Consider the following 27568-nt stretch of genomic DNA (forward strand, 5'->3'; position numbering starts at 1 on the left):
CTCCCTGAGGTGCAAAGGGCTGCACAACATTCCTCACCACACCTCAAAGGTCTGCATGGTGGCACAGTGGTTAAATGCCTGTACTGCAGCCATTCACTCGAAACCACAAGGTTGCGAGTTCAAGACCAGAAAAAGGGCCCAAGCTCGACTCAGGCTTGCATCCTTCCGAGGTCGCTAAAATGAGTACCCAGACTGTTGGGGGCAAATTAGCTTACTTGCTAATTAGCTTACTTGCTGTTCACCGCTATGATCTTTGGAATAGCGGTATATAAATAAAACAAATTATTATTATTATTACCCTACCTCATCCCCAGTTTCCACTCCAATTTGTTTTACTTTAATAAAGTTCCTCCACTTTTTCTATGGTACCAGATTACTTTCTGATATTAAAGCAAACTCTAGAACAGTCCCCCAAACATGGCAAAATTGCTGCCCCTTGCCCTAGAGAGAACAGACTCAGTCTGTATCAAAAACAAAACAAAAATGTTTCTCAAAAAGGTTGAGAGAGGGGGGTGCCTTTAGCCCATTGCTTCACTTTCTTCACCCTTGCTTTATAACATACCCAAACCCTTTTATAATTTCTATTACTTATAAGACAGGGATTTAATCATATAAGCTGCTTGTGATCGTGATGTTATGCAAAGCCTCATGAACTTTGGTTTTATTTTATTAGCCACACAGAAGGGGCTCCTTTCAAAAATTCATAGTATTTTAATTAAAAAGCATTCCATCTGTGATACTTGGGAGAAAAAGCATAGGAAAAAAAGATATGGATAATGGTTCCCACTGTTGTTGTTCAAGTCATTTCATGACAACCCTAGTGTGAACCTATCAAGAGGTTTTCTTGACAGATTTGTTACAGGAGGGTGCCTTTGCCTTCCTCTAAGGCTGAGAGAGTATGACTTGCCTAAGGTCATCCTGGGGATTTCCACTGCTGAGCAGGGATTCAAATGTTACACAAAACTAGAAATCCTGGAATTCCATAGCATTGAACCATGGCAGTTAAAATGGTATTGAATTGCATTATTTCTGCAGTGCGGATTAGACTACAGTCCAATGCTCAAATCCCTAGACTATGCTGACACTCTAAGAGTTCCCAAAGAATAAGATTATTGGCTTAACAATATCTACTAATGTAATTATTGTACCACACTGGCTCTCAGTTCCTCACTAGAGCTTCAGTTTGAAGGACCATAGGTTCTCCATACCTATTTTGAAAGAAGAGCAAAAACAATTTTGCAGGGTGTGGGTCCTTGGTACTAAAACAGTACCAGGGAGATAGTAGCAGACTTGGGAGGACCCCAAGGTTTTAGGAAGTGCAAGAAAGCAATGGGGGAGGGGAATACCAGCAAGCAAAGGGGAGTAAAACAGCTCAATGATGACTGAACATACTCAATTGTCTTGAAATGGTGGCTGACTGTTGGACAAGGAGAAACCGAAAACATGAGTTCATGAAAATGGAGTGCCTTGGAGGATGGCATGCCTGGCTGACTGGAACCCTAAGAAGAGCATTCCACACATTTTTATGCAGGTTACACTTATCATTTACAAATTATGCTTATGATAAAAACCTTTATTATTCATTATATTTATAACACCTCTTAAAGGTTGTGTTTGCTCAAAATAACAAAGCTAAATTGACAGCTGAGATGTGCTGCAAACAGCTGAGATCTTATGATCTTCCATCACCTCTGGCAACAGTTAATGTGCATTCCCTTGGCTTACCAACATGCTGTGCAAAACGACTGCAGAGTCCATTGCTTAAGTAATTCCAACTCAGCATCTCCAGCTACACATTTTTCAGAATATTGTCCTTTCTCACAAGAGTAGAATATAGGGTCTTTCTGTGCTGTGGATCTGCTCATTTCCATACCAGAGCCCCATGCAGTGGACTACGTAAAGCTGGTGGAAGAACAGCATGTGCTATTCTCTCCCATTGTGATTTCAGACTTTCCCCTTATTATTGGAATAGAAATGAATTTCTCACATCTCAGTCCCATTAACATTCACAAAAGGAAACGTGGGATGCAATCCTGTCAGAAACGGGTTTCAGCCGGGGCCATTTGAAAGATCATTGTTCCAGAATGCTAGACTTCACTATATGAGACTTAGAGAAATGGAGAGGCAATTACTGGCCTATTCAAATCACAGGATGGATGGCTATCATTAGCTGATAAAAATGGCAGGGAAATAGAGGCACCAGTTCCTGAAATCATGGGCTGGGTCAAATAATAGTCTATATTCAACAGCCCAGGTAAAGAATGGCAGGGCCAGCCCAACTATTATGTAGAATCAGGAGCAACGTCAGATGACATATGCCACAAGGATAGAAATGTGAGTGTAACTCAACCTGCCCTGTACCCCACTAATGCTAACTTGCTGCCTTCTGGTGCAGAAGAAGATAATGTCTGGGTAAATATTTCGAAGTTAGATTTAAGTACAGTCAGCCCTCAATTTTTGTGGGGGTTTGGAACACACACACACACACACACACACACACACACACACACACATCAAAAGTGGAAGGAGAATATAAGCCCACCTTTTTTTTACTTGAGAGAACACTTTAAAAAAAACATTTCTATTAACAGAAATTTAATAATATATAACAACATATAAGAATAACTACAAATATAAAAACTGAATCTTACTATTTTAATTTACTATTCTTCAAATCCTAAAACTGCTAATTTTCCCAATCTTTTCCTCATTACTTCAGTTATCAATTTCCACTGTTTTTAAGAAACATCTGATGTTCTTTCCCTAATCAATTTTTTTTAATTTGTCCAATTCAGCAAGATCATACAATGAAGGAACAACCGTATCCTTCCATTTGTACACATAGTGTATCCTGGCAACTGTAATCATATATTATTCTTCCATGCTTCTTCTCCATCTTTCCTTCCACCAGTCCCAATAGAAAAAGTTCTGGATTTACATGAAATTTAACTTTCAAAAAAATCTTCCATTAAAGAATGTATCTGAATCCAGTACTTTTTTGCTTTGTTGCAAGTCCACTACATACGATAAAAAGTTCCTTCTTTTTTATTACACTTCTAACATATATTACTAGAAGCTTTATGCCTCTTTGAAATCTTCCTGACTGAATATTGTTCTAGGCACCTGTAGGTCCTCCAGTACAATAACCAAAGAATCATGCTGGATGATATAGCAGTGCCTAAAGAAATGTTTTCTATAGGCATCTGTAGATCCTCCAGCACAGCTCTGTGGTCAACTTCCACTGAAAGTTGACCACAGAATCACACTGGAGGAGCGAATGTATTTTTTGGTAGCAGGGGGATATAATAGTAAACAATCAAATTTGTGAATCCTTAGTGTGCAAATGTGGAGGGACAACTATTATCAACTAGTCCAGTGCTTCTTAAACTATTTGATGTGACAGACTGGCAAGGTTTTTTTCCCCTCAATGTGCCTGGACAAGGATCATATTTCTGCTCTTTGTATACAACTTTTCCTTTCTTTTCTGTAACTTGCTGTTGACCATCCGCTAATGTCTATGGTTCAGCAGGTATCCTCAGAATATCACTCTGTTTGATGTAGTAAACTGCTGTATTTCGAATAGGTTCCTGTCCTTTGCCTCATGCAGTAAAATGACTTTAGTCCTAGGAAAACCAAGGTCACAGCCTTTTGTCAAGTTTGAGTTAGGTTAGCGAGTCCATATAACAGGGATTTCTCTGTAGCAGTGCCTCAGCTGTGGAACTCTCTTTCCAAGGAAGTTAATCTGGCCCCATCTCCTTCACATTTTCAGTAGGCAGCCAAAACAGTGCTTCTGCATGGCATTCAATATTTGAAAGTGCTGTTTTAACCATTTTAAAAACTTGATTCTAGGATTGTTTTTAAATTACTTTTAGAAATTTTTAAAAGAGTACTTTGGTGTATTTTAAAATGTTTTTTCCTTAATATTGCTTAGACTGGTTTTAATTTGTTCATTGCCTTGGGAACCCTTGTGGGCTGTGAGGCAATACAGAAATCCTATAAATGAATGAATGAATTAGGATCACTTTGGCATGGATTTCTGGCATGTCCAGAAAACTACCTAGTTCGGCAATGTAATGTTCATCTCAGGTCTCAAGGGCTGCCATTAACTTTCCTTCTCCCAACCGGAAAATCACCTCAAGGAATGGACAATGGATGCAGGCTGCCACAGGCCTCAGCAGAACATCCTTTTCTACCAAACTATTAATCCCAAAATACTCTGTAGCGAAAGGACATTTTGTGTATCACTTCTACAGGGAAGAAGACTGATACCGAAGAAGGCCTTCCAGGTGTTAATATTTGTAACCTGAACAGGTAAGTCCTGATGTTAATGATATTTGTAAGATGGACAGCAAAATAGCCCTTTAAGGATTGGGGCTATCAACTATCAGCTAAGGGCCAGATAATTTTCTGGACCTTGGGGCATGGTAGTTGTGGAGCCACAAAATCTGAACATCCTTAGATGATCCTCTGTGCTTTCATACTGATGTTGGCCCCACTAATGCTACATTTTGTGGGATATTGAATAATTATTTATTATTAAATAATCCTAGATACCTAAACAAGATAATATTAAGGACATAAAATTACTATTCTGGTAATAAGTCAACTTCTTTCTCTTTCCAATACAGCCACCTAAATGCATCTGGGGAGCCCAGAAATAGGACATGGAGGTGATGCCCATAGCTCACGGTACAAAGAAGTTAGTAACTACATTCTAGTCCTTTTCCTTCTTATGGAACTAACAGTCCCCATGTTTCTCTGGGGAGACAAAATGGCTGTTAAACCCATATAAGCTCCTTTTAGAGATAGAGATGCCTAGAGATTAGACTAGGGCATTTGACAATCATTTCAGAGAGGAAAACACTCAGTGTTATACAAGCGCCTGCTTATCCATCAGCCAGTTGCTTGGTATTTCTTTTTTTCCTTTATATTTTTTTCCCGAGGACGGCTAAAACATCTTGCAGCTTCAGCAAGTCACGGTGTGTGTGGGATGCCCCATCCATATGTTCCCAGTCGGAGGAGGAGTTACCAGCCCACCCACCTATCTGCTAAGGCCTCCAAGTCCCTCGAAGAAACAAGAGTCACTTCTCTGTTTATACTCCTTATTAGTCCCTATTCTGTTTAATCGGCTTAGACTGATGAGGCGAGGCAGTGGTAGGGATCAGCCGGGCTGTTTAATTAAAGGATTGTAGCTCAGCCCTGCAGTTTGGGGGTTTGTGTAAATGAGCTGCGAGTACATTATTTAATCTACCACACGGAGAGGAGCCGAGGCGTTAATGAAGAAAACTCTAATTAAAACTAGATGGCTGGCAGTTATTACCAGCATCACTTCTGACAGGCTCTCTCATTTACAAAAAATGCCTGATCAGGGAAAAGAAAAGAGGGAAGAATTCACTCTGAGTTATGTAATTTACAATGCAGTGGTCATGGCAGGAGGGAGTATGCAAGAGGGAAACGAGCCCCCAAAGCAGGGCGCAGGTTCATCAGGAAAGCCAGTTAGACTCCTCTAGAAATATGGCTGCCTCAGCAAGACTTTTCTGTTAAGCTAATTCTAAAGACCCAGTTGGCCTCGAGTGAGCCAACATGGCTGACTGCCAATTATTCAGAATACCAGGTTGGCTCATTAACGTCCTAATTGGCTTGGCCTGCTCCTGAGTAATATTAGCCATTCTATAAAAAGGGACAGGTCATCAAATAAACCTGCATGTGTACGTTAGATAACAACTCCTCCAGACTCCCAGTGAGAGCCCTCAATGCAAACTACAGGGATATGGGTGTTCACCACTTACAAGAGAGCTTGTAATTAATTTTCTTTCATTTCCACAATTTTATAGCAAATCCAACTTGGCTATCACAGTGTTCAGCCCCAAGAGAAAGTGTACCAATTACAAACTCACTTGTAGTCATATCCTCAAGGGCTCTACCAACCTTCTCTTTTCCCTTTATTCCATCCCTGGGAGATTGGCACTGCTGAAAGAAATTTAAGCAGAACAGGGACACCAGGGATAATAATCAATGTTTGTGTGGTTCTATGAGTAATGCTTGGAAGAGTGTGGAAAACTGATGCCTTGAGCTCTTCAGATTCTGTGCCAGTTGAAGGATTCCCTACTAAGGTGGTGCCAAGCCCTTGGAGTGGATAAAAACTAGACTTCAAAGGTGGGTCAGAAAAAAACTAAGACCTGCAACAAAATTTGCACTGTGGAGTGCTATTGTTCAGTGTTTAAACCAGCCAGCTATATCCTTTTCCAGGATAGATCATTTTATTTCCGTTCTCTCCTATATTTTTTTCCATACCTCCACAGAATCCAGCGTTCTCTGAACAAGTTCACTTTTCATTGGTCTTTTTAATGCTTTGCTATTTTTTATCCCCTTAGTTGGTTTTCCACTAAATAACTATGTACTTCTACAGTTCTTATGGTTGTCTCAAACCTATGGATAGCTTCCTTCTCAGGACTGGTTCTACCATTAGGCAAAGCAAGGTAACTCAGCAGGCAGATACTGGAGGATCCAATGGTCCTTCTAGCTCATCCCCCTGAGCCCATCAATCTTTTTTATCATGTAAAGGACAGAGCTGGGCAACCCACACAGTCTATCCTAGCCCAATGCTTCTAGTACAGAGGAGGGTGCTAACAATAACCACATTTGAGGTAAGGTTCAAGTGTCAGTCATGAACCCAATATGGGTCACCTTCTTTGCTTCTCAATCAGGCATTAAATGCCCTTCTCCTTTTGGTACATATGACACCATTTTGACTATGGCCTGTTACAGACAGCCAAAATAAAGCTGCTTCGAGTCACAGTGGAGGTATGGTGTTTCAATGATGCATGCATCCTAAGAGTCCAGAAGCCACACCAAAGCCACGCTCCCTCCACTGTGACTCGAAGCAGCTTTATTTTGGCTGTCTGTAACAGGCCAATATATGAATTCTGACTCAAAGAATGAAATGACTTTTCATATTTAAAACTAAATCAGAAATTAGAGACATTATACAGGATATTGGACTATAACTCCCAGAATCTCCCAGCTAACATCAACAGATTACATCCTGGTAGCTGTAGTATCCCCCCCCCCCCCCCCCCCCAAAATAGAGCAAGCCTGTCCAACCTTTAGACTAGATGTATAGTTGCTAACAAAGATCTAAGAAGGGACATAGGTCAGTGTCTTAATAGAACTTGATTTGTGTCATTATCTTTGATCTGGCAATATAGCTTTGTGGAAGCATCAAGAACTGTTTAGGGACCTTATCACACTAGATGAATCCCACTCAGAAACGGGATTTAAAAGTAGGGAAAAATGCAAATGAGGGAAGGTTTTTCAGACAATGTGTCTCTGAAACAGAAATAACGCAAAAATAAAGCGAACAGAAAGTGGACAAAAATGTCACCTTTTTAATTTCAGAAAGTTCCCGAAAGTAAAAAGGTGTTGTTTTTGTAGACTTTCCATTTGCTTTATTTTTGCATTATTTCTGTTTGGGAGAAACACATTTGCAGGGTTTTATTTTTTTCTATTTCTAAAATCCTGTATCTGAGCGGAATTTGTCTACTGTGATAAGGCTCCATGACTGCAGATCACTGTGCCCTATGAACACTTTGTTTTAAGTAAAAACTTCAAAAGATCTACTGGCACCTTAAAGACTAAATAATTTTCTTTGGTATAAGGGCATCTGATGAAGAAAGCTGCAATCCCCGCTGCGTTCCTGGTTTTGCTAGTGTACCCAAGCCATTTGTCATCTTACTATCTATGAGCACTAACATAACACCTGTCACATTAATATTAAGGAGGAAAGTTGCTTTGTGATGATTCTTTCAACTTTAATCTTGCAGAGAAAAAGAAAACAAAAAGAGGGTAGAGTATCTGCCTGGGTAGGACACTTAAAGAATTGCCCCCAAGGCATATTCACACTACAAATGCATCCATTTTATACCATTTTCATCATGATTTCCTCCAAAAAAAATTGGTTATTATAGTACTGATTACATGCTTAAAGAATTTTTTCATTCTTAATTCCTTTTTCACCCATCCTACAGCTCCCAGGATTGCAATGAAATAAACACATGAATGACTGTCAGGAAATGCTATGGACCAGAATGTAGGGAAGTTATTTTTTGGGACTAGAACTCCCAGAATCCTCCAGCCAACATGCCATATTGCCATGCTGATTGGGAGATTCTGAAAGTTTATTTATTTAGTAACTTCATTTATGTGCCACCTTTTTCCCAAGATGGGACCCAAACAGGGAATTTTCTTAATGTCTGTCACTGATCCAGTGCTTGTTGTGAGGACTTAAAGCAAAATCCTAAGAAAAGGCACTGTAAATAAGAGAAGGTCTTCCTGTCCATGAATGCTACTCCTTTTCAGTAGTCTTGAGTTTGTTCAAATTAGTGCATTTACATATGAAACCTTTGCACAATGTTGTAAATTAAAGCAAATATCTATGATAATCTAGAGGAGAAAGAGCAGGATATTAATAATAATCATGGTAATAATCATGGTAATAATAGTAATGATAATATAAAAACAAGGTTTAGATATGCATGCATAAAGACAGAAACCAAAGAGACTTTTCCAGTATGGGGGACACAGAAAACTCATCAGAGTAGTGTTGAAAGCAGAAAAGGATTGACTTTCATTTTGCTGAGGTCCTGCCCAGAGTTGAGCCAAAGAGGTCATACCAATGAATTTGGAGGGACATAAGGGCTACCATAATAAATCTGCCTTCTTCTCATCTTTTTTAATTGCCACCATCTGTTTAGGTGATCCTGGTGACAGTAGCAATTGCTTTCCACCATTGCTGCTGGGAACAATCCTCCTATGTTCCTTCCATTCCTTCCTATCTAGACAGGAAGCTGTATTTCATTATTCCATATTCACTCATATGATGTATACCCTTCAAATGTCCTGTTTTACCAGGGACAGTCCCGGTTGAGCCTCCATCATCCTACTTTTTCAGTTTCTTTTGAAATGTTCCAGTTTCTCTCTCTTCCTCTTATTTTCCTTCTTTGTCCTCAGCTAATTTCCTTTGTTGGAAACTGAGCCCAAAGTGCAAAAATAGGTTGCACAAAAGTGGGATCTGGGACTGCAGGCCAAACATTACACTCCCCTATCCTAAGAGGTATATAGGGAGGCTGGACCTCTAGGAGTTAAGTTTGCAAGATGTTCTAACACTGAAGAATCTCAGAGGCGCCTTACAGACCACCCAAAATGGGCGGCCTCGTGCCGCTGCCGGTTGCTGCATCCGGGAACCGCAGCAGCCAAACTGTGCGGTTCCCAGACACAGCGAAGAAGCGCCAAAATGGCGCTTCTTCTTGTGCCCCGGATGAGACGCCGCAAGGCTCTACTCGCACACTCGTAGCGTCACATCCGGGGCACGACATGTGGACGCTATGCGTCCGATATGTCAACATGGCAGCCCCCGTCTATATAGGGTGCCGCCATTTTGTACGCGCAGAGCGCATACTAGGATTAGGGGCATGAAGAAATGACACCCCTTCCTAACCCTAGTACGCACTCCACACGTACTATATGCCCGTCTGTAACGGGCCAGAGTTTGTGTGCTCTAACTCTAGAGCCACCATAGTGTAGTGTTTTGAGTGCTGGACTCTGGAAATCAGGATTTGAATCCCCACTCAGCTACAGAAACCCACTGGGTGACCTTAGGCAAGTCACATTCCCTCAATCCCAGAGGAAAACAAAGGTAAACCCCCTCTGAACATATCTTGCCAAGTAAATACAGTGATGGGGTTGCCTTTGGATTGCCGTAAGTCAGAGATGACTTGTAGGCACACAACAACAACAAATGAAGTTCTGGCCAAAAGAAGGAATTACACTTGTGGCCAATATGCTCCCAGACTGAATTCAAGGACCTCAATACTTTCCTTTTATCTGCCTACCCAAGGACTGAGATCTGCTGGGGAGGGCCCTCTTCTGTATCTCATCAGTAAGATCAATATAGTGAGGATGTGGAAGAGAACATTCTCAGCCATAGCACCCCAATTGTGGAATGCCCTTCCTTTGGCAGCCCAGTTGGCGCCAGTGGTGGTTTCTTCAGATATCAAGTATAAACATCGCTTTTTATTAAAGTCTTTGGCCCTCACTGATTTATCTCAAACTGCTAATACACATCTTTTGAAATGGTTTTAATAATTTAGTCCTGATTTTTTAACTTGGTATTTATATATAAGAAGTTTTAAATGAATTTACATTTTTAAATTGTTTTAACTTGTTTATACTGATTTTACTTGTACTTCACGCTGGGGACCTTTCAGTTTAGGATGGGATACAGATATTTGAGTAAATAATAATAATTACCCATACCCACAAAACTTACAGAACAATGGGCCACAGCTAAATCAGGTGACAAAGTCTGATGCTAAAAGATTCTACTAGGTCAGAGTTTTGTTATGATATCTTGTTATGGTATCAAGAGGACTCCTTGTCATAGCTAGCCTTGCCTTATTCCAGGACCTTCTCCCTTCCCCTGCAAACTGTCCACAATCATAGCTGAAAGAATCCCTGCTGTGGCTCCTGTTTCTTCTGTGGATAACACTTAAAAAACAACATTTTTCAGGGCTGAAAAGTTTTTTAAAGAATAAACCTCTAAAACCCAGTGTTTTATTTGTTTAAACCTTTTTATTTATTTGTTTGTTCATTTTGTTAGTTTGTTGATTTAAAGGGTTTTTTTGTATATGTTATGTAATGTAAAGGTTTATATATGGCTTAATATAATGTAAATCAAGTATTATGTAAATGTTGTGGATTCTATAAAAATAAATCAATAAAAGTTTTGTTTTTTTGTTAGGGTTTTGTTTCTTTATTTTTTGCTTTAACATGTTGGACTGTACCAATATAGGACTAACTCACAAAACTAAGTAGCAAAACGCAGTTCAGATGTTATGGACACAGTCTTAAATAATTGTTGTTTAAATAGTGCTCTTTGAAAGTATGTTGTTTTGACTGAACTTATGTTAATTAAAGGATCTGTTGCTGAACTGCATTTCTTGCACTATAAAATAAAGTGATTAAAAAGATGTAACTGACACTGGATACCGGTCTAACAACGAACCACTGCCAATAAACTGTTAAAGCTTAAATGCTTAAATTCAAACAGTCCTTGTTGTATCAGTAAGAGGGCTGGAAAACAGTAATAATAGCCAGAGTTTTTTTTTTAAATCAGTTTTGAAAACCAGGAGTGTTTTTTTTTAAAGTAATTTGTTTTAAACCAAAGTTTAACCATGATTTAAGCCAATTTGGTTTACACTAGCCGACTCTGCCATTTTTCATAAGCAAAGGTCCTCTTCTGTGTTTGGATAATGGGTTGTTATAATGTTGTCCAAAGAAAAAATTGGAGATACATGTCAACATTTGTTTTGTTTTTGGCATTTGGAGCAGTCTAAGGTCCCAGGGGCAGAAAGCTGGGTCCTGGATCTGTTGTAGTTGCCCACCCCTCCTTTCTTCTAAGAGTAAGAGACTTTTTTTATGACCAGGAGCTACACTCAGTTTCCAAAGTCTTATCAGAGGCTATCTTTCAGTGATGGGTGCAGGCAAAGGCAAAAGGTCAAGACCAAAAATGTCCTGATATTTTAGCTTAAAGCTCTTTACTGTCGGTAACTAAACTTTAAAAGGCATTTCACCATCTAAAATAGAGAAAATGTACACAATCTAGGAAACTAGTCAATAATAGAATAATGGGGAGGAAGGGGTAGCAATCTGGAGGACCCCAGAAAGTTGGATTAGGATGCCAGGAAGGCAGATCACAGAAGGGCCAATGGCAGCACATGAACAAAGGAATGCTGGGAAGAAAATGTTCTTCCAGTTTCATCCTGCAGCAAGAAAGAAAGGGAGTTCTTTCCTACCATTTAGGCTTCCTTTTTCATAGTGCTAGACCCAGGAATCAGACTGCCAGTGAATGAAGCTCCGATGTTTTCTGTGTGCAAGTCAATGCAAAACAGGCAAAAGTTACAGGAAAAAAGGAACAAGAAGGGCATGAACTGACAAACCTTGGAGAAGAGTCTGCACATGAAGGCTTCTGCTCAGCATCAGCTGCAGGGCAACAGAACTGGTGCAAAACAGTCTCATTCCTGTAACAAAAAGCAAACAGCAGCAGGTAAGAGTTTGATTCACTCACTGGGGATCAAATCTTCTTGTCCATGTCCATTCATGGCCACTGATCCCCACTGGCTGTTTCAGCCTTTTAAAAGATAAGGGAAAACTTGGACTATTGATATGAATCCTTTGCATTGTGTCAAGTGATCAGTATCAATCTAAAAAAGTTAAACATAATGCTCCACAGAACACATACCTCATGCCTCCCAAGGCCGAAATACCTCTGATACACATGTGGAAGACATGATTGCACATCTGAATTCTCCTCTATGTCAGGATCTAATAAACAAGGAAGAATGCTTAGCTAGAAGACCCCTGTATGTTCTAATGTAGTTCCTTAGCGTTACTATGTACAGTATGTGTTGAAAAAGTGAAATGTTTATCAAATCATGCAATTCTCCTGAAAAACATATATGTGTATGTGTGCGCGCACATGTGTTTTTCAGGAGAATTGAGAAAGTAAAAACCATCATCGATAGGAGTGTACTATGTGCCTGCTTTGCATTGTAACTGGATCAAACCAAACAGTATGCAGACGACATCCAGGTCTACTTCTTTGTTACTCTGAATCAAGTATTACAGGTCAACCAATACCCAAACTGGAGCCTCAAGACAGTAGTGGGTGGATGAAAGCTGATCAAATGAAATGGGATCCTGGAAAGAAAGAGCCTTTGTAGGAAAGCAGTTTCTTAGTCTGTGAGTTGATCAATCTATCTGTCCCAGGATGGGGTTGCACTCCCTCTAGAGGAGAAACAGGAAAGGTGCAATTCATGGTTTGCATGTAACTTAGGGGCATTTTTTAAAAATCCACACTTCTTTCCCCTCCCAACCTTTTGAAAACATCTAGCTTGATGAAGAGTTTAAGAGAATTCAAAACTTTGCACAACCTAGTGTAATTTCAGTAGATGCTAATAAAGTTATTGGAGGTCTGTTAATTTTCAGTTTTACTTTAGAAAATAAAAGGAATTTTAGTTCTATGACATGACATCATCAGAAAAGGAAGCAATAAAATCCTGGGACAGGTTTACCCTATCCACCCACCTGCATGCCTACTCACTGTGGCATTTCCAAAGTGTCCACCTCTACCCTCTCAAGATTCCTCCTGCATAACTGTGTGTCTCTTTGTGTGAGAGACAGAAACAGAGAGAGAGAGAGAGAACTTCCAGGCAAAGGCAGATGCTTTGATGGAACTTCCAGGGGGCTGAATCTATATTGGGGCCAGAGTTCAGCATCTTGGATAGCAACTATATGGTTCATTCTAACACCACTCCACTCCATTCAGCACTTCAGTAATGTGGAAGCTACCATCTGCCACTAAGTTCAACAGCATGGAAGTTCACTGTCCCGAGGAGCTTTCAGTTGACATTATGGGCCCAAAATGGAAAGAGAAAGACAAAAGAGAAAAGAATAGATGTGCTCAAATATGTTTACATATAGCGCTAAAGCCCTTCTATGCATTTACTATCCATGTTTTATTGTTAAGTAGCAAGCTTCAACCCTTGAGATATGCATACTGAAATGCACACCAATAATGTGCATCTGCATACAGGCAGAGCTCTCTGGAAAGGAGTGCAACCACAAAAATGACCCCTCCCCAGCTCCAGATGAAGAGAAAGTCTGGGTGTCCCTCCGCCAGAGAACAGCAGAAGACTCACCATGGTGAGAGATAAATGGAATTGTGAACTCTTGTCCTGTCTGTGTGCCCCGTAAGTCAGAATGCCCCACTTTGGGGATAACAACCAACCATCATTTGACAATGTGAGAATGAGTCTGCCCAAACCTTTGGCTCTTTTCTTTCCTCCAGTGCACACAAGAGGAGATTGGAAGCTTCTGTTCCCTAGTCTAAACAAAGGCCTGGTACAGACCACTGCTTTCCGGCGGCCTGGGGCCAAAATTAGGGCTGAGGAACATGGAGCGTCCGCACATTCCGCACTCTCCCAGTGCCATTTTGGGCGTGTACACATCCACATGCTGCATGCGCCAATGACATCTCTTGTGCGCTGTGTCCAAATGGGGAGGTGCACAAGAGACCTCACCATGCTGCTCCAGGGCACTAATTGTGCCTTGGCAGCAGCACAGAATGGAACTGCTTTTTGCAGCTCCTTTTTGGGGCGGATCGTCACCACACCCATGTGGTTGGCATGGCAACAATCTGGGGCAGAAAGGGGGGCATCCCGGCACTCCTTTCTACCCATCTGTATCCCCCCAAAGTTTGCTCTCATTTCTAAATGTGGAACATAGTTTGTTTACACTATAATTTACTGAAATAAGCCAAGATCAGAGATAATGTTGATTTTTTGGGTGTTTTAGCTATATTGCACTTGTTTTAATTTGTAGGCGAAAGGTGGGATTATAAAATAAAGATAACATTAACAAGAACAGCATGGTGTGGTTTTGGCTTCTCAATAGAGGGGAATGGTAAGGGCACTTATTGCTACCACATGGTTCCTGCCACCTGAGGGAGCTGACTGACTGCCTAATGACAGAATCCTGCAGAGATGAGATATGGGCACAATCTATCCTCATGGCCCAAGGGTTTTGCCATTCACCCCACTCTAACCTGATGAGAAATCCAGAGCTCCCCCTTGTCACATTGCATGGAGCAGTGACTCAGGAAGTCTTCAGGGAGCCTAGCAGTCTGCACTGCAGAAGACAGGAATTTTTGCATGCTGAGGTGGATTTAATGTTATATGTTAATGTCTTCTGTTTATTGGGGATGTAAAAGTAGCCACCTCTAAGCAATTTTGCAAGTTCTGCTTGGCTGGTTCATCTTTGAATTGTAATTTTCCATCAGTACCCATCACTATCAACACACACACATACACACACACAGCTGCATCAGGATAGGCTATTTGAAAGGAGAACAGTATTGTTATTCACTGCCACTTCCCTGTGCTAATCAGGTGTCCCCATATTATTACTCCTCAATTTTAAAGCTCAGCCACCAGAAAGGTTGTTGAGTTGTGCCTGCAAACAAGCTGGGCCCATGTGCTCTGAAAGAAAGAAACACAGCCTCCCCTGACTTCTTCAGAGTTATTCATGCCACAATGCTTGGAGTCTGAAACACTTTCTCATGAATCTGCTGCTTTCTTTGGGCATCAGGATTATGTAATTCTCTCACACACATGCATGCAGAGAGAGAGAGAGAGAGAGAGAGAGAGAGAGACTTGCCAGCAGAAGAGTAGCCAGAAGTCACCATGTTCATGGCTAGAATTCTCAGCTGCTTTGTCAAGCCTTTCTGATCTTGCACTTTCTCTGGGAAAGATGCCATAAGGACAGATGGAACAACGCTAAGTGGACACTCAGAAGAAGAATTTTTAAAAGTACAGGACTTAGAGGATGAGTTTTCTTTTCCTTTTCTTTCCTCAAGCAAACCTTCAGTAAAAGGCAATATTATTATAGTAAAAACATTCAGATTTTTTAAATGCCTGATTTATTTTATTATCTTTTGTAAGAAGTGTCACAGACTTTGCCTATGCATATCATGATATAATAATAATAATAATAATAATAATAATAATAATAATAATAATAATAATAATAGGATTTATTTATATACCGCCCAATCACTGGGAATCCGAGTGATATGAGAAGAGTACTGCATGTGCTATTTTTTCCAACAGTTTTCAGCAGAAATGTGTTAAACTCTGGTTTTTAAAAGAGATGAAACATATGCTTTCTGTCAAGTCAGACCATCAGTCTATTTAGACCAGTAGTGTCTGGCCAGCAGGTGAACTGCTTTAAATAATGCTGGTCCACACTTGACAACAAGTGTGCCCAACTCCCTTGGACTGGTGGAGCCACACTAACTAACATATACTCCTTTGAGGACAATACCTTTCCCCTGTACAATCAGCCCCCCATACCCATGGATACAATCATCAACAGTTTGAAAATATATATTTTTTTAATTCTAAAAAGCAAAGTTTGATTTTTCCATTTTATATAAGCGAAAACATTTTACCATGCCACTGTATATAATGGTACTTGAGCAGCCACAGATTTTGGTATCCAAGGGGATCCCAAACCCCAGTGGATACTAAGGGCCCACTGTAGTCACTGCCAAAGTTGCCCCCACAGTTCTTTAAAAAAATGGCAGCAACTGGATGAATTCCGTAGTCTACAAGGATGGCAGAACATCATCTCAGACTATAAAGTCCTGGGAGACTGTGAAGCAGAGGAGCTCACAGGATTTCCTTCTTCCTCAAAAAAGGTTACCTTGCTCATTGCAATGCCCTCCATTTCAGAGTTATGACTTGTGGTGGGGTCTGATTTGGCAATGGAGCAGGAAGGAGCTCTGTTTCGGAGCTCCTTCCTGGTTTGCGCCGCTGGGCACAGCCTTCACATAGCTGCGCCCAGCGGCACAAAGGAGAAAGGGGCCAAGCGGCCCCTTTCTCCTCCTCCCCGCAGCCGCGGGGTGTGGGGAAGCGGCCTTTTGCCGCTTCCCCGCAGCCCAGAAAGCGGCGGATCGGGGCCTCAGTGGCTGCCGGTCTAGCCGCTGAGGCCCCGTTACACCAGGGAAAGGGGCGGGTGCAGACCGCCCCAAACAGGTGGTCTGTAACCAGCCTTTGCTATCCACAGGGGATCTTGGAACCAAACCCCAGCGTATAACAAGGGTCCACTATATTTTGTTGTCGGGGAAGAGTTGGGAATTGTTTTATTGCTTATTATATTATGTTATGCTTGATTATTGTGCCATGTCATCTTATTTTAGCATATGTAATTTGATATTGATTGCTGTTCTGCTGCCAACGAAGTTCCAGGGATTGCCATTTATTATACTATGTTATGCCTCCGTTATTATGCTATGTATTAGGCTATGTACTTTGGATTTTGTACTCTGTATTCTTTATTTTTTTGTATAATTATTTATTGTTATTGTATTGCTGTGATGTATTTGATGGGGGGGGTGTATTCTGTATTTTTGATTCCTTTGTTTTGTAATCCACCTTGATTCCACAAGGAAAAAGCGGAATATAAAAAAATCTTATTATTATTATTATCATTATTATCATTATTAACATACTAAGAAAATATATATCAAAAGAAATATCACAAGAAATAGAAAGAAAAATCAAATATTTAAGACAAAAATATTTCCAGTATGGAAATAAACCTGGAAAACTGCTCACCCAAAACTTTTTTTTAAAAAAGAAAAAAAAATGATAACAAAAATAAAAAAGGTAATATAACATATACTGACCAAGGCAAAACTAAAAGATTTTTTAAAAAATTATAATAAGTTCTTTTGTGATGAAAAAACTAATTACCTGGAACTTAAATCCTATTTAGAAAAAACAGATCTTCCACTAATATCCGAGGAACAGAGACAAATGCTCAATCAACTTCCTTGGAGATCTTTAAACAGAGGCTGGATGGCCATCTGTCGGAGGTGCTTTGACTGAGAGTTCCTGCATGGCAGGAGGTTGGACTGATGGCCCTTGTCGTCTCTTCCAACTCTATGAATCTATGGTCGGTTACAAACCGGCACTTTAGTGCGTGACGAGCACGCACTAGGGTTACAAAAGGGCGGTGCTTCCGCACCGCCCTAACCCTAGGGCGTGCTCATCACACACTAAACGGTGGCGGCCCTTCCATACGGCCGCCGTCGTGAGGATGTCACGGCCGTGCCGCCTCTAGACGGGGCGGCGCGGACGTGACGTCCTTGCTCCATGCCAGGGCGCTTAGTGCGCCCTGAACACGGAACAGGAAGGAGCTCTGAAACGGAGCTCCTTCTTGGTTTAGTCCACTAGGCGCAGCCTTCAGACGGCTGCGCCCAGCAGACTAAAAGAGAAAGGGGCCAAGTGGCCCCTTTCTCTTCTCCCCGCCGCCGCGGGGTGTCCTTGGGGCTTGAAGCCCCAGGGACACCCCTTTTCAGGCTGCGGGGAAGCGGCGTTTTGCTGCTTCCCCGCAGCCTGAAAAGCGGCGGATCGGGGCCTCAGCAGCTGCCGCTCTGCACACTGAGGCCCCGATACAGCGGGGAAAGGGGCGGGTGCAGACCGCCCCAAATGGGTGGTCTATAACCTGCCTATGATTCTAAAAAGCCAATATCTATGTCAGACATTGTAGAAGCAATGAAGAAAGTCAAGAATGGAAAATCCCTGGGGCCCAATGGCTTCACTTCATTTTACTACAAAATTCTGCAAGAGGAATTAATGGAACCATTAAAAGCAACAATGAATCAGATAAAAGAAGGGAAAGTTCTGACAACATGGCAAGAGGCAAACATAATATTAATACTGAAGGAAGATCGAGATCCATTGGAAACAAAGAGCTACAGACCAACCTCCCTGTTAAACACAGATTATAAATTATTCATGTCTATTCTTGCAGAAAGACTGAAAAAAGTTTTATCTATTGTCAAAGAAGATCAGTGCGTTTTTTTACCAAATAGTTATCTAAAGGATAACATCAGGTATATACTAAATACAATTGAATATTTCAAAGCACACGATGAAAAGAAGCTTGCACTAATCTTCAACGATATAGAAAAAGCTTTTTGACAATGTTAAATGATCTTTGATATTAAAAACAATTCAACAAATGAAAATGGGGACAAACTGTTAAAAGCTATTTATACAAATGAAAATGCCCAAATCATTATAAATGGGGAGAGATCAAACCCAATAAAGATCCAAAAAGGTACTCACCAAGGTTGCCCATTATCCCCTTTATTGTTAATAATGACTCTAGAAATCTTGTTGCAGAATATAAGAAAAAATGTAAGAAAAAAAGTAAATATAAATGCGGTTAAAATAAAAGGATCGGAATAGAAAATACGAGTTTTTTGAGGATGACCTAGCAATTATGTTAAGTGACCCATTAAATACATATCAGATTTAATATCCTCTTTAAATTTATTTGTAAAAATATTGGGTTTAAAAATAAACAAGGAAAAATCAATAATAACAAAGGATCTGGCTACAAAGGAAAATCAACAACTTGAAAGACTGTCAGGATTTGATATTGTCAAAAAAGTGAAATATTTGGGCATCGTGATTACAAAGAAGAATTCAGACCTCTTTATAAATAAAAAGCTGGAATAAAATCAAGGGTGAATTTAAAAACTGGCAAAGTCTAAATCTATCTCTTTTGGTGTACTCTCCCAAAGATATTATACTTGTTCATTACTCTACCAATGATCAAAAATAATATACCATTCAAGAAATGGCAAAAAGATCTGTCAAAATGCATCTGGAATAGTAAAAAACCCAGGGTAAAAATGAAATATTTGCAGGACTCAAAGGGGGGGTTTTATGAGGCACATGGCCTCACATGGATCAAAGATTGGATGAGGTTAGAAAATAAGAAACTATTGAAATTTTAAGAGGCAAACTTAAGATTTGGTTGGCACGGGTTTTTGTGTTACAATAAAGAAAGAGCTAATAAGGTATTTGTAAATCATTATTTCAGAAGTGCCTTGATGAAAATTTGGAAAAAATACAAGAACAGAAATCCCCCGGTTGCCATTATAGACCTAACCTCACGAAGCACTGTTTAGGATGGATGTAAATCTAAATGAAAACTGGATAACATATAAAAATTTGATCCACTTTTCAAAAAAACGAATCTAGAATAAGAACTACAAAAGAATTGAACCAAGAAGGGATAAACTGTTCTTGGTTTCAATATAGGCAACTGGAGGAAAGATATATCATTGATTGTAAACAGACTGGTACAGATAAAGAAACATCTGAAACAGAGGATATACTATTTTCAAATAAAAAATCTATGTTGTCAAAAAGGTAGAAAGCACTGTTCAAAATAAATATGGAGGACGAAGTGATTAAAGAAAACATGCCCAAATGGGCACAACATTTTGGATATCCAATAAAACTAGAACAATGGGAACAAACATGGAAAGAAAGACTATAATATATACTTTGTCAAGACATCAAAGAAAATTATTATAAAATGTATTTCTGTTGGTATTTAACTCCTGAAAAGATATCCAAAATTTATGCAAATGCATGCAACAAATGCTGGAAATGTTTACAAGAAAAAGGACCAACATTCCACTTATGGTGGACATGTAAAAAAGGTAAAAGGTTTTGAGTCAACATCCATCAGAGGATAACAAACATTTTGCAGATAAGCATACCTTTTAAGCCTGAAATAATGTTGCATTGCGCAGAGGGGCAGGATAAAAATAATTTATCATTAAGAATTATTATTATTATTATTATTATTATTAATTACTGAATATAATTGACAACCAATTGGGAAAAAGCATGGAAGGGTAATATTCTATATGCTATCAGCTGCGAGAATGGTCTACGCAAAATATTGGAAACAACAAATTACACCCCCAGTAGAAAATTGGTTATTAAAATTGTTAGACGTAATAGAAATGGACAAAATGACAAGAAGAATGCAGAATAAAGATTCACATCAGTATTTGGAAGATTGGCAAGTTGTTTCAGATCATTTAATTAATGATACAGAGTGAAACCTGAATAAGAAAGTCTACCTTAAATTTAAATGATTAACATTTAAATAAAACGGACAAAGGAAGGCACCTACAATTTAGTATGATTTCCGAAAAACACACCTAATAAAGGTGAGAAGAAAAAGAAATAAAAACAGATGGTTAAAAAAATATTCAGAAAAAAATTATAGATACATCTTCTTATGGAAGCAATCAGGAAGTTATATTTGTAAATTAGTATATGTATTGTTAATCTTTGTTTGTTGCTTGTTTTTGTTGATGTATATAAACTGTCAAATTTTAGCCATGTGTGTTGAAAATAATTTTTAAAAAAGATCAAAACAGCTAAAACACTTAAAACACTGTTACAGCCTTTTCTCCAACCACAGATGTAGTGCCCACCTTAGGAGGGTGAGTTTATATGAACCAGACAGAGACAGAAAATAGTTTGTAGGATCCTCAGAAGGGATATTTATTTAAGAAGGAATATTTATTTAAGAAGGAATATTTATTAAAGAAATCCAAGTTTAGCAACAATCAGACTGTTTTACTCTAGAAGAGGAAAGATATAGTGTAGTGGTTTGAGTGTTGGACTATGACTCTGGAGATCAGGGTTCAGTTCCCCAATTCAGCGGAAAAACCCACTGGGTGACCTTGGTCAAGTCGCACTCTCTCAGCCTCAAGGGATAGCAATGGCAAACCTCCTCTAAAGAAACCAACAGAGAAAACTCTATGATAGGTTTGGCTTAGGGTCACCATAAGTCAAAAATGACTTGGAGACACTCAACAACAGTAGGCAGACATACTCCAGTATGTCATCCTCCATGAAGAGAGAGAGAGCACATGGCAATCGATAGAAGAAAACAAAAAGAAGGAATGGTCAATCCTAGTTAGTTCTTTTGATACAACTAAGGACAATGATTTGAATAACCCTGGCAACATAAGATTATGTAATATGTCCAGAATGCTTTGGCACAGATGGCAGACAGAAGAAACAAATTGGCAGAAAAAGAACAGTCCAGTTTCTAATCTCTCTCTGATTAAACCACCTTATTCCTAGCAGACGAGAGAACAGCGTGAACAAACGGAGAAGCTGCCGCATCTTCCCACAAAGTGCTGGTTTGTGATATTCACGCTGCTCCTGATTGAGAAAACATTCAGATACAGTTCTTTTAACTAATGTAAAATAACTCAGACATTACATTTGAGAAGTGGAAAAGAAAGAGTGTTCTCTGAAAGTTTAAGCATAATAGCAGTTAACTATATTTTGGGGTCTTAGAACTGGACATGTAATTTATTATTTTTCAAAAACAACATTCCAAAATAAGATGCCAAGCCTATACTCCTTACCACTTTTAGGCAAATGTTTGCAATAATCCTAGAAATGGGGAAAATGCATATATGAAAAAATTCCCAGGAACTCACTGCAAACTATTTTACCTTGCCTTGGCATTTCTTCAGACGTTTCACCAGCATGCAGGGACCTCCATATTTTACTCTAGTTCTGCTTTAGATGGAAGTCACAGAAACTCCCCAGATTGAGGCATCACTCCAGGAAATCTGTTCCATGTCAGCTTCTCTTGGCATATTGCATATGAAGAGATCAAAGCCTGGAACCTGATACCTCTTTTAGCACCTGTTTTAATCACCATTATACCACCTGGCACAAGTACAACTAATGTTAACGCCTCCTTGGTTAAGCAAGAGCTATTTCCCATTCAATGGCATTAGCACTAAATCGGTTTCTTGGGAGCAGTCCCAATAAAACAGCTGTGCAGAGATACTGTGTCCTAATGAATAATGATAACGTCCAAATAGGCTTGGGATGACTCCCAGTACATCCACCCAGACCTTGGTTCACAACTTGGAGGTACTCCTAGAGACAGTGTTGTTTTAGGAGGACCAAGCAGCCTTCAGGAAACAAAAGCCATTGCTTTCGTCCATTCAGGCTGGTGTGGCAACTGTAACATTTCTCTTTGGAGAAAGTGCTTAGTCATTGCTACCCATGGCTTGCTAACCTCCAGATCAGACTACTGCAATGTGTTTTGTGTGGGGCTATCTTCGAAGACTGTTCAGCAAATGCAGTTAGTTACAGCTCTTTGGCTACTAACAGAATGTGCACTGAGAACATATTTCTCTGGTGCTTAAACCAATGAACTACTTCCTAATCCATTTCCAGGCAAAATTCAATGTGCCAGTGTTCACCTTTAAAACGAAACACAGTTTGTGATCAAAACACCAGAAGAATCCCTGTACCCAACATATACCTGGCCTTTCTCCAAATTCCTCATGATGTGAGGAAAAACGGATTGTGGAAGGTGCCTCTTTATAGCAGAGGCACCCTGCTTAGATAATACACCCTATGCTTTTAGGTTGCTACTGCTTTTTATGTCTTTAATTGCTCTGCTTTTGACTTTAATTTTTTACTTATTCTGGGTTTTTTTAAACAAATAATTTATTTGTAAACTGCTGGCATAGACATATTTAGATTCAAAGGTGTTGAAGGCTTTTTAAACTTATCTTCAAGAACCCCTTTCCACTTCAGCTGAAGTCCCCCCCCCCAAGTTTAACCAGTCATCAAGGTAATCTTTGGAGAGTCCATTCCACTTGCTCCCTTCATCTGATGTGTGGCAGAAGACACACAGGACAGAGCCTTCTCTGTAACAGTGCATAGACAGTGGCAGTACATCCTGAGAGAAGCTCGCTTGGTCCACCTCAGTGTTCGTGTTTAGATGACAAATCAAGACAATGTTATGCAAAAATGCTTTGAATGTATGGGAACCTCTACAGAAATCAAGTATTCTAGTATTATAAACAGGAGGGGAAATCATTGGTTCTGTTTTCACGGGAATGGTGAACCCACTCACAGTTTTACAGCTGTTCTTTCTGCAGCTGGTCTGAGTTACATGAGAATTCTTGAGGTGTTGAACCTCTATTAGAATAGTATACCATAAGTTCAGAACAGCTGTGGAAGGACAAGCCATAAAACTGAAGGCAGATGCACTGCTCCTTTGGCAACAATCCATCAGCAACTGCTGGTAAACTGTGCTGGGCAGCAAAGCTTGGAAAGTTACTTATTTTGACTACAAATACCAAACTCCCAGTAGTGGCAGCATTACCACATTGGCTAGAAAATTCTGGAAGTTTAATCCAGAATAGGTAGGTTTCTGAAGCTTTGCTGAGTAGCTTGGAAAGCCAGCATGAGACAGTGGTTTGAGTGTTGGACTAGGACTCTGGGAAACCAGGGTCTGAATCTGTGCTCTGCCAGGGAAACCCAGGTAGGTGACCTTGGACAAGTCGCGGACTCTCAGTTTCAGAGGAAGGCAATGACAAGCCCCCCTTTGACTAAATTGTGCCAAGAAAACACCATGATAGATTCAGCTCAGAATCACCAGAAGTCAGTAGTGACATGAAGGCACACAGCAATGATGGATATAAGCAAGCAGTACTGCTCAATCAGAATATCTTTTAACACTAGCACTAAAGGTAGATATTCAGGTGTTTTAAGCAGGCTATAAATACAAGTCATCATTGACTCATTGTGAAGCAGGCTAGTCTTGGCTTCATATCCTCATCGTGCAAGCAAAAATACTAGTGCAGCCTATTTCACAAAACTCCAACCAACAATAAGATCCCAAAGCAAAACCAAAAGAAGTGCGGTGGGTTGCTTTCAGAAGCAACGCTTGCAAATGTAGGACACCATAATCATGTAAATTCATGAAAATGTAAATTTGTGTATGTATGACTATTAATATTTTATCTTGTGTACTATGCCTACATTCTACCCTAACTTAAAAAGCTCAGGGCAGCTAAGGTGGAGCTTCTGATTGTATCCCCTCTAGACACCAGTCAGTTACACAGTCCCGTAGCTTAAATAATAAATACAAAAGCAGTATAAGGAAGATTAGTGATAAAAAGTTGCACCATGGTGTGTTCCTGATCAGAATATACCACTGCATTTTTGCTTCCATCCAGTTCATTTTCTCCCCCAACAAGACAGTCAACACTCCATGGATACAGAATATGCTTAGTGTTCACTGGGTGGTTGGGGTGGGGGGGGAGGAATTCCATCCCCCTAGGATGTTTTTGGTTTTTTTTTTAAGTGTTTTGTATTTCTGTGAACCTTGGGACTCCTCTTAAACCTGCTAACTGCCAATTATGTGTGTATACTGCCATTGTACAGAGTACAGAAAAGTTATTTTTGGACCCTGCCCCCTCCACCAGCATAGTCAGTGTAGTCTGACTAAAATTTTATTTTATTTTTTGACTGAGCTTTGCGATTTTGGCAATGTAAGAACAGTCCTCAGAGAACTTGAGAAAATAGGCAGTGCTTTTTTAAAAAAAATTGTTGAGAATTGGATAACATTACAGGAAGGGTTGCCAACTAACCAGAAAGCTTTGGAAATACAGATATTACTGGGTGCTTTCCATAGCAAGGAGATAAACCTGCTAATATCTGTACTTCATTAAGGGTACTGCTATAGAAAACCATTTTAAGTTGGCAACCTTAAGGGAGGAATGAGTATAGGTGCAAGATACAAAGAATCATAGAGTTGGGAGAGACTACAAGGGCCATTCAGTTCAAGCCCCAGTCATACAGGAAGACACAATCAAAGCAATCCAGCCTCCACCACTCTTTGATCAAACAGCTCTTAACATCAGAAATTTCTTCCTAATGTTGAGGTGGAATCTCTATTCCTGTAGCTTGATTCTATTGCTCCCTATATTAGGGGCAAAACAGACCAGCATAATACGCCATCTTAGGGACATAGCGTTTAGATGTTACACACCCTGACACTGCCTCCAAACCGGCATCACAACAAGATGAGGACAGCATTGCGGTATTTCAGCAGCACGCCATTTATACAATGCACACTGCAGGAGTTCCCAAAAGGTGCTGCTGTGGAGAAAAAAGTGGTTTATTTCCACCCCCCAAAAAAAGCAGCATTTTATCATTTTTTGAGGGCTGGAAAAACGCCAGATCAGGGTTGCAGCGTGTGGTTGCTGTGGCCCCAATCTGACAATGAAAGGGATGGTGTCAAGCTGCCCTTTTAGGGCCATCTGTACTGGTAGTTAGTCTCTGGAGCAGCAGAATACAAGCTTGTTCCATCCTCAATATGACATCTTTTCAAATATTGAAACAGGCCTATCATGTCACCCCTTAACCATCTCTTCTCCAGGCTAAACATACCCAGCTCCTAAAGAGGTGGCACTTTTTTATCTGACCCCTATAGCTGTGCCTCTAACAGCAGTTTAATGTTCAGATACTGGCAGCTGATCATGCTTATTTTCATGCTATTGCCTGCTGATTTTTGCATTATTAAGCTGCTGCTAAAGCCACAAGAGCCCAAAGCAAATATATCCCAAACATTCACTGTAATATTTATTCTTGAAGTGATCAACAGCCTATTAAGAAAAATCTAGTGGCTGACATGTTGTAAAATACAAATTACTGTGTGAGTACTTTATATCTTTTCAGCAAGAGGAAATGTTACATCAAAGGCCCCAAATGCTGAGCCAGTCAGTCACATGCACTGTCAGTACCACAGACTGAAAGTGTTTGTTCACTTAATTGTAAACTTTAGAATTGCTTGTATTTTAGCAAAGCTGTTAAAGAATTAGACCTCTAAGTCCCAACCGTCCTTTTGTATTAAACGTCCCCTCCAACAATTTATAGATTACAAATATATGAAGATGCTTCATACCAAACAGAACTGTGACAGTTACTTTTTTAAAAATTAACTAATTGCAAAACTCACTGTAAAGGCATCCTCTAACTTATTACTGTTAACACACACACAGGTGCAGTAAAGACCGTGCAAAAGCGCCGTGCTGGCACCAATTTTAGGGTTAAGGACTGCACAGCAACTGCATGGTCCCTAACCCTACCCTACACTACAGAATGAATGCAGTTTGACACTGCTTTAACTGTTATTGCTCAAAGTTATGAAATTCTGGGATTTGTAGCTTTGTGAGATATTTAGCCTTCTCTGTCAGAGAGCTTTGGTGCCTCAACAAGCTACAAATCCCAGGAGACCATAGGATGGAGCCCAGAGAGTTAAAGCAGTATCAAACTGCATTCATTCTGCAGTGTGACAGCAGCCTACAACTTTGGAGACTAGGGTTCAGATCCCCACTGGGCCATGGACACCCACCTTTGGCAACACCCTCTCAGCCTCGGAGGAAGGAAGAAGCAAACAAATATGGGCAAGAAAACCCCATGATAGGGTTGCCAGAAACAACTTGAAGGCACGCAGTATCTAGTACAGAGCCCTAGGAGGAAAGCTACTGCACTCAGTCTGAATTATGGCTGCCACAGGCACATGGACATTGTTATTATAGAAGATTCCCTGTTCTCTCCTTCACCACAAGCCCCACAGAAGCAGTTTGTGAGAACGCTACTTAATGGATTACCTCCTGAACATACACTGTTCAACCCAAGTGACTTCATTTTTAAACAGGGCTTTCCCCCTCTCTTCTCTTCCAACAAGCCATAATTTTAATTACAAAGAAAATCAGTAACAGTCAAATGCTCATTTTTAATTATGCTGATGAACGTTCTCGAAATCCTCTTCAGTTCTTCTTGTGTTAATTATAGTATGTCATGCTGATACCTTTAAGTATGGATTCATCCTGGGGAGATTTTAAAAATCTAACTCTCTGCCCATATGCTGTATTAGCCAACTAATTTTTTTTAAAGCAAAGGAAAAAGAGCAAAACAAAACAGGGTTTTCTCATATCCCCTTCTCCTCTAACACTTGTAATAAAAACCCCTGAAATCAGTAAAAATAATGTGAAACTGGCAGCCTTTTTGTTACTTTAGTCTCAGTCAAGTGTTAACCACTCTTGGAGTATGATTAAATTATGCCATCTTTGAATGAGAATGTCCTTGGATAAGCCATGAAAAATGTATCTCCATTCTTAACTTCATAAAGACTTTTCTTAATTTGTCTTGCTTATTTTTCTGGTTTCTTCTACGCTTGCTGCCTACTTTTCTGCCCGACTTTTAAATTCTATTTAAAAAAAATAAAAAAGCAG

The 27568-nt window shown here is 39.9% G+C and overlaps 1 protein-coding gene across 8 annotated transcripts in view; it reads right to left on the minus strand.

Annotated features, from left to right (window-relative positions):
- Positions 1–27568, minus strand: part of IQSEC3 (IQ motif and Sec7 domain ArfGEF 3) — a 212604-nt gene that overhangs the window by 119856 nt on the left and 65180 nt on the right. For all 8 annotated transcript variants that reach the window (XM_042466566.1, XM_042466565.1, XM_042466573.1 and 5 more), the window contains exon 2: positions 11997–12077. In XM_042466566.1, coding sequence (XP_042322500.1) covers positions 11997–12077 — 81 coding nt within the window. The remainder of the gene's footprint in view (positions 1–11996; positions 12078–27568) is intronic.

The sequence above is a fragment of the Sceloporus undulatus genome, chromosome 5, assembly GCF_019175285.1.
Source record: "Sceloporus undulatus isolate JIND9_A2432 ecotype Alabama chromosome 5, SceUnd_v1.1, whole genome shotgun sequence".
In the NCBI taxonomy this organism is placed as follows: domain Eukaryota; kingdom Metazoa; phylum Chordata; class Lepidosauria; order Squamata; family Phrynosomatidae; genus Sceloporus; species Sceloporus undulatus.